This window comes from Schistocerca piceifrons, chromosome 3 (assembly GCF_021461385.2).
Source record: "Schistocerca piceifrons isolate TAMUIC-IGC-003096 chromosome 3, iqSchPice1.1, whole genome shotgun sequence".
Taxonomy (NCBI): Eukaryota; Metazoa; Arthropoda; class Insecta; order Orthoptera; family Acrididae; genus Schistocerca; species Schistocerca piceifrons.
In genome coordinates, this window is record NC_060140.1 from 132,693,565 (window position 1) to 132,705,715 (window position 12,151).

The window sequence follows — 12,151 nt, forward strand, 5'->3', positions numbered from 1 at the left end:
GTTGCCACATCCACCTTATTCACCTGACATGACTCTGTCAGACTTCCATCTCTTCCCAAAAGTGAAAATTTTTCTTGGTGGATGAAGATTCACTTCAAACAAAGAACTGATAGCCGGAGTTGACAACTACTTTGCAGGCCTGGGATCAAAACACTGGAACATCGTTGGACCAAGTGCATTAGTCTACAAGGAGACTACATTGAAAAATAAAAATATTACAGTGATGTAAGTACTTATTTTCTATTCCGTTTTTTCAAACCACCCTCATCTATCCAAGACACAATAATAAAATTTCAAACAGTTTTCTGTCCTCTTCAAAATTTCATCGTTGATGTTTCCTTTCTAGATTAATTTACTTTCTAAATACTTGAAAGCATCTAATTCTTTAATAACTTTTTCATTGCAAGTTACATACTCCACATGTTCCATTTTTTCCTACTTATTTTCATTACTTCACTTTTTGTTAAGCTTGTTTCCATGCCTAGATGAGCATGGTACAGCCCCACATCTTAATTTTCGATGAACCTTGCCTCACTGCATATGCTATTCTTCAGCCCCCCATGTTAGTTACAGAGAATGGGAATAAAACTCCATTGAGATTCCTACCGGTGGCTTCGTGCTCCTCCTGCTCAGCATCTGTCAAGCCTTTTCTCTGAAAGCTGGACTACACAGGGTATTCCTAGCAATGCAGAAAATTTTGATGGGTTCAGGAAACACTTTGGCTGTGGAAATATATTCTGCCTGCTTCTGGCGAAATTGGAACTTGGCATGACCTCTGTAAACTTTGTTGTCATCCACAGATATCCTGATATGTTGCTGAATTATCCACCGAAACGCAATAGATTTTTCACTTGTGTAGTCTTATGAATTATTATAAATAATTCAGGCATAAAATGTGACAGTTTATAAATTTTATTTTTTTTATGCATGAAAGATCATTTGTTCTTATGTTACAACTACTCTTACAGTTTGCAATACAAGCTGTCTGCCTTAACCATCACAGATGAATAAGAGGGCATACTCTGGAGCAGTGCCTCATTAACTTTGTGATACAGCCACCATCTCTTGATGCAAATGCCACTATAAAAGTCAGTGCATACCTTACTAGTTAACCTGTATACATAAAATAAGTTGTTTTTTATTACTTAATCAAGCTCTAAATTCCCATAACAAAAGTGGTTAATAAAATTGAAGTAAAACCTTTGCATTCCTACATGATATATAATTTTGTTCCAAAGATATTAACTATCAAAGAATGTTTGCATTTTCCTAAATCCCTCTGTATTATGAAAACGGACAATTTTTTTGTGCTGAAATATTTAAATTGTAAACTTTCAAAACCCTTCTTTGACCCAACATTCATTTCACATGGTATACTACAATCATGTGGGACAAAAAAACTTGTTACTAACCTGAAAATTGTGAACAGCGACTGAACTGGAAAAAAGCCCTGGGGAAGTCCTTCAACATACTAGGTCAAAATACAACATTTCACAGGCTTACGTTAAATTTGACTGACACCATAATTTTAATCTGATCACCTCAAAATCAGCCTGGGAGAATGTATGTGATATGAAGCATAGCAAGGCTAGATGTAATCAATCACCTGTCGTAGAATTTTCCATGTGCATGGCAATCAGAATAATAAATTTCTGCTTTTAGAAAGGTTGACTACTTGTTTTATCTTATTATTAAGCCTTTCTTGCAGAAAGTATTATCACACTCTAGTATTTTGAATACATCAACACAAAACTATAACCATCAGAGATTCAAATCTGGCAGTGATTCAGTTCTTATGCAAAATGAAGACAAAAGACCCTCATCATCTGTCTCATAACTACAATAGTTTTTCGAGTCAGAATGGATGAAACTGAAATCTAATATTGTTTGCTTGTAAAGTTTCTTAGAGTATTTATATATGGATACTGTAATGAATAGACGGGAAGAGTCACAGTAAAAGGCAGCAAATCTTTAAATAAATAAGCACAAATTTCTTTATCTATTAACACAGAATAGATAACATTGTTGGTTGCGTTGGAGGAATTCTCAAAGCTACAGGTTTAGTTAGGAATTAAAACTTTAATCGCTATTTTCATATACACAGACCATACAGAATTGTGCAGAAGACTGGCTAAGTTCTATTTCTTTCTTGTGTATTATTAACCATTATTATTTTATTTACACATACAGCAGTGATACTTTATTTCAGTTTTAAAATGCCACCTAGCACCACAAAGCAAACAACTGACAATTCCCACCTTTGATAATGCATTACACAACTGTAAAAATAGGAAAAAAGGGTGGCACTGAAATTCAGGCACTCTACATAAGCAATTTTAATGGCAGTACAATGTATTTTCTTCCAATTAACAGCAATTAATACTATTGTTTGTTTCTCAATCCAAGATAAGGTTAGTAAGACTTTAATCATTAAAAAGTAAAGGCAAAATGAGACACATCTTCTAACAATCACACACACCAGAAGTTCACTGCTATGACAATGTCCTTCAAATGGTACTTTAAAATTAGTACAAAGACGCAAGTTGTCTACAAAAATGCAGTCTTTTATTCCTGAAATCTAGTCATTTGTCCAGCCATTTACAATTTATGGGAGCTACATCTGCCACAGTGTAAAAAGTAACAGAATATAGAAGATATAAACAGATTTTAATTATGCTGAAATGTGTCATGAAATAAAAGATATCTCACCACAAAGACAGAGATATGCCTGTGAAATAAAAGATATCTCACCACAAAGACAGAGATATGCCTGAGAAGATTTACATAAATTCAAATCAGAAACAAATGTAACATAAAATGTTCACTAAGGGTGCGTTATTTCACTCTAATTAGGTACAGAAATAACATTTACATAACCCAGAGCAGACAATATCATTAGATAGTGAATGAGAGAGAAAGGAGACTGCCTGGAATGATTCATTTCACGTAGCACAATAAAAATAGACAGCACCTATTTAGTATAAGATATGCACCACTTTCAGCATTTATTTATGTCAAACTGCTAATAGTGCTTTCATATTTTACACAATACTTTCAAGGCAAATGCATGTATTTTCAAGTGGTTAAACTGGTTTTACAGCATACATGGTACATAACACAATAATAAAATGGAGAACTAAAATACAATGTAAGCTGCGTACAGACCACACCTGTGCCACACAAAAATTCACTTACTAAGCTTTATATTTGAAAGAATTTCCCACTGACAAGACACCATTATGGATCTGTTCCAGCAATAAAAATATTTACACTTAAATGTACAATATAGATAAAGCATGTGTATTTAAATGTTCCACTGAGTGATGTCCTGTATCCTTCAATATTCTACAAAGCAACATACCTGACTAGTTGTAGCAGAACAAGCTGAATGAACATGATAAATGTGATGTCTTCAGTAATACTTACTAATTGATGAAAATGATGATGACAGTGAAAATTATGAGTACAAATAAAAATAGGATCTATTAATGCCAGCTTTTACAAATGCTTATATGAAATGGTTGTTACCAAAAATTAAGATGCAAACATCTTTTGAAGCAAACATTATGTCTGCAAATTCAAACAGAAACAGATACAGATACAGCAAATAAGGAGCACTAAGAGTCCTCAATAAACTGCCCGAGTTAAATCTTGCTTTCTTTACATTAATTGTCACAACTGTGGTAATGACAATAGCTACCATATAAATATATAAAGTAAATTTTAATTTGCCAACAATTCAGAAAAGACGGGCTCGTCGTTTTAAATCATTTCTTCGCCACTGGGGCATGCGGTAGAATTCCACTCTTGACATCTGGAACACAGCTTCAAACTCGGCGTCAGAAAGATGGCGCTGTAAATTAAATGGATGGATTAACAACAAAATTCAGACAATCACTCCTACTACGATAGCTCATTATGTTTTTTACTTTAGATACAATTTCCTTGTTACAAGCTATAAATTTCCTTATGTACTACAGAAGGTGTAAAATATGTGTCTCATATTGGGAAAGAGCACTACTGCATAATAAAAACTGTATCACACAACATCTTTCGTAACAAAAACTGTAACACACAACATCTTAATCTTTACAAATCATCTTTTACAGCCACTACAACTACACAACAAATTAACACAAGGAAGGCAGAAGTGGTAAGAGGCCACTTTGATTCCAGCATAGAAACTTTGTATTTATCATATAAATTCAAGCTAAGTACAATAATCAGTACAAAATAACTATGTTATTATTTCTGTTTGTTCATTTAAATGTAGTTTTCTTTTCATTAGCTGACACTGCACCACAGCTGAAATCGTTCGAAACGGGTTTTTCAGGACAGGACAATTTTACTGTTGATTCCATTTCACAAGTATATTTAAAAGTTTGTCATTATAGTGCTATTCACCACAGTCACTATTAACTTCTACATATATTCTGTAGAAATTTACAACATTTAACATAAGTCACTCCACTTGTTGCCCTTGCAGATGTTGATATAGGATTCCTTCCATTTCTTCATAACTTCCTCTTTTGCTTTCTATTCTCCCTAAAACTGCCTGTTCTTTTTCTTTCCCTCCAATTCATTAGCAGGCTGCAGAAGCAATACTTTTTTTTTTTTTCCAGGCGTTGGTCTGTTACTGTACTGTCCATTATCCTTCCATTTTATTTTTTGTTTATTTGTCACTTACTATGTCCAAAATACACAATGGCGATTTCCTGCACATAACTTGTAGATTTACAGATCATTTCATCAATCCCATCTATAGCAATCACAGTTTCCCGTTTCCACCTCCTCCTTTGGTTCATGCCACTTTATAATGAAAGTGCTGAGCAGTGCGTGTTTTTCCTCCCTTGATACAAAATGAAAACACGGGCTTTATCAGTTGTTGAGATCATATTTGTGTCTTGTTGTTCTTTGCTCTAACTGTTCATCAATGTATACATCTTTCCCAGTGAGCTAAAAATTTTACTAGTTGGCACACATAAGGATCAAGTTAATTTTATCTACATACAGAATGTTGCAGTGTCAGTTTCAGGTGGACCTGTGTAACCAATCAAGGCATGTGAGGACCAGCCACTGATTTAAATCTGCAGCCAGCTGCTTCAATAGTGCTGGTTCAACACTTTGCAACACGGCAGCAGTATTGCTACATATAGTGTCACAACGTGGTTTTTCCACAGCCAGATAGGTGACAGGAGTACCTAGCTACTGTTATGATGCACCTAGCTGGAGCATGTATAAATGCTCCCAGCTCAGCCAGTAGCAACATTCCTTCTGTGCCACACATTCAACTGGCGCAATCTCCTTCACTGTCACAGGTCAAATGTGCAGCTAACCTACTGCAGCCTCACTGAGCACTGTTGTTCACCATAAGAATAAACCTGATGTAAACAAACACAAACGCGATGGTTTGTCAGAAGCCATAGCACAGGTATACTAATGTTTGTCACACTCTTGGAAGTAGATCCTACTTATGTATTAGATATGTTGTTATTATGTTATGTTAAATGAAACTTTAAGGTATTCTAATGTACTAACAGCCAACAACATTTTATTTAATCGTGCATTGGCTATGTACTTTCTATTTAAAAAATCACGTGCCGTCAGTCTGCACTGTTGTGCTCTGATTGTCGCGCTGTTAATATGCAGTATGGAAATGGCTGAGGCTGCTTCCTGTTCCACAGTGAAATACATGCATGGGACACAGTTAAGAAGTGTCAGGAAATAGGTTTTTCTTAATGTTTTTAATAGATTTACAGAAAAAAATCAGCTTTAAAATATTCCAAGAGGCTGTATATTGTACAGTTGATATACAAATACACAATGGACACGTAGTGGAATCGGCAGCATAGACTGTCAATCTGGTGTAGTTCATGGATTACTGATTCAAGCCTCACTGTGACCCCCCCCCCCCCCCCCCCCCCCCCAATAATTTTTTTTTTATGAATAATGCACACCATCTTGTTTCTAATTATACATTACATGCAAAGTTACTGTTTTCATTTCAAACATAAATTCTTAGTTACCGATATTTTATGAAAGATTGTTAACAAAGGTTTAAATTAAGAAAACATAACAATTTAATTTTTTTGGACAAAAATGAAAAACCAAATACTTTTTTATGTCACTATGTCCATTGTTTTGAGTAATAATCGTAGAAAAATGAAAAACAATCATTTTCACAGCATTAAGCGCACTAGACAAATGTTGTATTTTTACATTTGCCACTGTACCATTACAATATGAACCCAAAAGAACTGATCTGGAGCCGAGTTAAGGGATTTGTCACAAGAAATAACAAGACTGTTAAGCTGGCAGACATGCTGGAACTAACGCACACCCACATATCACTGCTGAACGCTGGTGCGGTATAGAACAGCTCGTCATAAAAGAGGAGGAGAAAATGCAGTGCCTGGGTGGCTTCGTGGATTCTGTTGTTGATCGACTCATTCTCAATGTAGCAGATGACGGTTCCAGAACTGAAATGTATTTCTCGAATTCGAATAAGGAAGGAGCTAAGATATTACCAGACGACTGACTATAATTAGTGGCTTCAGTGTTCATCAATACGGTGAAATCCCTGCAGTATGCTTTTGCACCACACATAGCTTGCTCAGAAAAATTACCCTGTGTTTAAGTTAGGAATTTTCATCACTCTTGCTTGTAACTGGAATACTATGTTAGGTGAGAACAAAAGTGTTTTATGCTTTCCATCTGGTCACCTGAAAAGTGTGTGGCTGTGCTCAACTTTTGCTGAACACTACTTCATTCTCCTTAAAAATTAAACGACATTCGAAGCTATATTGTTTCTCTCCTCATCTCTTTTTTTTTTTTACGTCTAAACTGCAACTGCTCACATCAATGCAGGTTAGTTTGAGCAGCTGGCTGGCCAGTTCTGATGTACACACCTTGGCTTCTGCTCCAAGTGAAATGAAATCTAATGAGATTCAACCGAATGCGGAAGAATACATGGTGTAATGTTTACATCAGGCTTATTCTTATGATGAACATAGTATAAGGAAAGCCACTGGCTTACGAGCTATCACCTACACCTGTCGGTACAGGCTTCGAACTGGATCTGCTGAGGTGAGGCAGACTATTAGCCACCACACTTGACATTCCAGCCAGTCTCTGTGGGTCCCAGCTCAGCTCGGGGCAACAGAATCCTGCCAGCAGCCTTGGTCTGCAGACACTGCTCTCCAGCACAGCTCCCTAACCTCACTCCATTGTGGTGCTGATACCCAACTCACATCAACGGGGGAACTGATGCCACCAGCCACTGCATAGGTGCCTCAGCATTCTGCTGTTTGGGAACATGTCACCCACTGTTAGTAGCCACAACTGACACTTGGGTCACTATCATCGGAGTGCTATATCAAACGCAGCCAATAATAAAGAACGTTTCTGTTAAGGAAGTATTATTTACTCTGTCATAGCTGTGATACAGATGTATAGGAGGCCTGGATATTTTGCCAGGGAATGTAGCGAATGGCCACAGTTAGCACTCGTACGTAGGAGTTAGGTGTGGTCAGTGGCTGAAATATGACTGTGGTATTGGTTCCTTTTCTTTTGACAAAGGCTTTGCAGTGAATGAACCAGAGGTGGAGAAGGTTACTACTGCTGGGGCAGTTTGGATCTTATGGAATCAGATGGTGCAACTCTTAAGCAGATAGCATGAGAGCTGTGCACTTAGAAGCACTGAGAGAGGATTGAAGGGATCAATTCTTGTCCAGTGTGTTGTTACACACCCCAGACATTAGTACCATTAACCTAGCCTCTCCTTTTCTAAGTAAGGCAGGGGAGGAAGTGTTAGTATTCATAGACAACTTGTTCACAATCACAAACCGGGACGTTGGTCATGGGAACAGTTTTTACATGTGGCCAAATTACATTTGCTGGGAGACACTAAGGGGTATGCAATGTATTGCAAGGAGTTAAGGAGTCCACAGACATTTGAAATTCTGAAGGCAGGCTTGGTGCAGTGATACAGAAGAAAAAACAGCTGCTGGTATCATAGGGAGCAGCTGAACAAGTCCATTGAAAACTTTGCATAAAGGACTACAAAACTAAATGTCACAGATAAGTTGATCGACAGCGATGATACAAATAGTCTGTAACGGAACTGAAATGATGGTAGACTGCCAGTAATTTGGAGCTCGCACATCGGAAACGGGCACGCTGGCATGAGGCTGCCAGGGAGTGCACCCTGATGCCATCTATTGGCGAAACCGGGAATTAGCGCTATCTGTCAGACAATGCACTAAGCTCTCGGACTCAAATGTATTCTTTTTCTTGGTAATTATAAGTTATTACTGAATAATTTAATGTTGTAAAGCACTAGTAGTAAATTATTATGACTGGTATGAGCTCCAGGGTAATAAACATAAAATTTCTTAAACACTAAATGATTTCAGTAAGAATGTGGTAGGGGAAGGCCCCCCACTCTTGGTGATATGAGCGTCGCTAGTGGTAGCTGGAGACACAGGGATTGAACAATAGAATGGCCTGGGGAGTGTTGACGTGATCGGACGTGTGTAACTGTGCTCACACAAAAGTGATTGTGCAACAGCAAATATCGTCGCTGTTTGTGGAGTAAAACGTGACGAATGGTTATCGAAGTCGTCTCTATGCCACTGGGGCTGATAGTAAGAGTTCCTGCGCCCAGATTTTATGGCGAACGTGCAGTAGCTTATACGAGAGCTACGGCTCGTAGTTCCAGCCGCCATTAAGGGCATGAGGCGTTAAGAGTTGCGTTATCCACATACATCTCACCACCAGCACTGGCACGTCTACCCAAGGCAAGACTGCTTGTAATTGTTAATCTGAACTTTATAGAAATGTAAAAGGAGAATACCAGTTTTTCTTTTATGCAAGTACAGAGAACAGAATATAGTAATGAGTAAAATTACGACGCATGTTGTTCATTGGAAAGTGTAGTAACCTCAAACATAATATAGTGAAATCAGACTGAGGCCACCATCGCCTCTTTCATTTACAATTCTTTTTGTTGTGGAATACTTTAGCATATAAGAATGTTGAAAAGAGCAATGGTCACACCAAAACGAGTCGCCTATTTATAGTTAACTTAAATTTTTCTGAGTAACCTTTCAAGTAACGTCACTCAAGTAATTCTATATCAATTGTTCAAAGAGTAATATCCAAAATCATTACATAAAGTTGGAGGATAGAATTTTGTTAACATAAGTAGCATAAATAGCCTTGGTAGTAATTACCAAGTCAACACACAGAAATTGAAAGAGTATTTGCTTTGTTGAATCACCTTGAATGATCAGTAATAGTAATATTCAAAATTAAGTTTGAATTAAACTCGAGCCGTTTCACTTTGAAACGAGCCAAAAATTGATTTATTCTTTTGCTCCTTCAGAGCTGGTGACCGTAGTTATACGTATTTTCAGGAGGATTTGACGGTAAGTCTGCTGCCCTCGTCGTGCTGATAGGATTATCCACTACTGCTAGCAGTGATGATTGGATACATAAGCTCACTACCAAGTTAAGTGGGTCAGGTAGGCAGTGTTACCGTGTGAACTGTAGGGCACTGTAGGCCGTGGATTGAACCCGTTCAATCAAAACAGCTCTTTGGGAAATAGTCCGGTTAGGAGTGTGCTTTAATCATTAGGTAAATAATGGCGAGTAATGGTCAAAATGTACACGCAAATGAATTCAATAGCTTAGCAAGGTCCAAGTAGCACATAGTTAATGTTGTGCAATGGCGAGGGTAGGAGTGGAGTAAAAGTGAACTGAGCGTGTGGCAGCTGTGCTGTATTCAAATATTAACAACTTGAATTCACTACTACCTCTTACCATTAGGACTGAGCTATTTACTGTTAAAATACGTAGCAGTAAGCGCAAAGGCGTGACAGCTACAAGTCCGTATTGGTGATGTACATACGGGATTAGGAAGCGGGTCATTCCGTCAGGGAGGGGGTTAAAACAACCGAGTCAGTTGAGAACATACCCCATTTACTGACGGAAGGATTTGGCGCTTCGGTTGCAAGTCCTTCTGCAAGGAGGCAGAACAGAGGGCATTAGGTGTATCGTTGAGGTGACAAACTTAGTTGAAGCCACGGCAACTGTGATAGCATTAGAAGAGATGAACGCAGTGACTGGAGTTTGGGGCAGTAATTATCACTGTGGGAGCTACATGTTACTGATGAAGATGGACTGTCCTTACTCGGTGAGAATGTTGTGAATCACATGTAAGAACAGGGCATCTGAAATAGGATTGCAGACAAAAGTCTAACACACAGTGTAAGAGGTGGACACCGATTAGGAATACTAATTTGCTGTTCAACAACACTGGGGCTCTGGAGCTACCCTGTTTCACTCCCAGTAAATACAAGGACAAGCAAAATGTGTGCAATGACAGGATTTTGCTCATAGGCTTAGTGGATGGAAGACAGCAAAATTTTTTGTTGAACATGGGTTCACAGGTGTTCATGAAAAGTCTGGGCAGCATGGAGAACAGGAGATTGGGCCCACCAAAATGTAGGTTAAGTGGAGTGTGTGGAAATGACCTGCTTTTGATGGGTTCAGTGGTGGTGAGTTTTTGGGTTGGGACAAAAAAATTTCCGGAGGTTTCAGATCAGTGATGGATGGTTACTGCACAGACTTAGGGTTAGATTTCTTACTTGAACATCATGCTAGAACTGACCTTGATCAGCATATAGAAGAACTCAATGGGACATCATTGCATTTGAGGGAAACTGCCAACAGTGCCATATTGCCACAAGGTTCATCCCTGTTGTAAGACAAACTACACAGACTGCATGCACAGCCATTAAGGATCAATTCGTGTGATAATGTGCCACAAGGTATGAGAAAAATACTGTCGTTGAGTGTACGAACTAATTGCTGGTAAACATACCGTACATAGCAGAGGAATTAGATACAAACCTACGTTTTATACGCAGGAGTGTTGTTTGCATACACAAGTCTGAGGATGAGCAGACTGTGCCTGTCAGGAATAGATAGTTCTGGGATGGCAGACGTGGAACTGTCCTATGGATGATTGTCACCTATTTGAAGACCTCATAGAAGAATTTAGACAGAGCAAATTTGGACCATAACTTGGAGGTTGCCACTTCAGCTGCATTATGAGAGATGGTAGTGCACTTGGAAGCAGCCCAGAGGGTATCAATGGAGCAATTATTTTTAGAAAATAAGGATTCTCTTAAGTCTCTGCTAGTGACCACAGAGACACAGCATAGAATCTCAACCGGGAATAAACAGCCTGTGCAGTGTAAGCCACGCCGTGTACTGCATCAACTGTAACCAGTGCTGGAAGATGTTTTTAACCAAAAGCTGCAAGAGGGTATTATTAAGGAAAGTTCCAGACACACTGGAAGAAATACAGTATTTGGGGCATGTAATTAGCTGCAAGATAATCCTGACGGACCCAAGGATAATAAAAGCCACACAGGATTTTCTGGCAGTGTGGACAGGGAAGGAATTGCAGCCTTTCTTCAGCCTAGCGAATCATTACTGGAAGTCTGGACAACAATTTGCAGAAATAGCATGGCCGGTGAGTTTAATTGGTGAGGGTGTACAAGGATCCATTCATCTGGTTGAAAAAACTGTCAACATCTGGATCGATATTGGTTTCCCATATTAGCTAAATCTTATATATGGCGTAACATATTTTAGATGTTATTTGTAGGACAGAAAATTCAAGGTCAAAATGGATCATACAGTGCTGAGATAGCTATTAGGTTCTGAAGATCTAATGAGCTGTTTAATGCACTGGGTACTAAAACTCAGTGAATGTGATTTTGAAGTGCTCCATCAACCTGGTAAGTCACACGGAAATGCCTATGACCTGAGTGGGAAAGTTTGTGTGACAGAACAATTAGGCTCCACCTCTTCAGATTGATAGAAAGTGCAAGCAGCTGATGAAGAGTGCAAGCTATTTGCAATGCAACCACAATTCATCGCACGTAACAGAGTTTTGTGCAGACAAACAAAACTCAGACCTCATATTCTGGTACCTGCTATGTTGCGAAATGAAATGTGGAAACACGCTCATGATCATGTATTAGCAGCGCACTGGCACTGTGGAACAACAGAGCAACATTTAGCTGAAAAATATTGGTGATGAACACATAAGCAAGATGTAGTTCAGTATGTAAAGAAC

At 38.4% G+C, this 12,151-nt stretch overlaps 1 protein-coding gene across 4 annotated transcripts in view; it reads right to left on the minus strand.

The window, feature by feature from the left end:
- Positions 1 to 2,059: 2,059 nt before the first annotated feature.
- The window catches only part of LOC124787972 (actin-binding LIM protein 1), a 355,811-nt gene continuing 345,719 nt past the window's right edge, over positions 2,060 to 12,151 (minus strand). For all 4 annotated transcript variants that reach the window (XM_047254984.1, XM_047254982.1, XM_047254983.1 and 1 more), the window contains one exon: positions 2,060 to 3,853. In XM_047254984.1, coding sequence (XP_047110940.1) covers positions 3,740 to 3,853 — 114 coding nt within the window. In that variant the 3' untranslated portion in view covers positions 2,060 to 3,739. The remainder of the gene's footprint in view (positions 3,854 to 12,151) is intronic.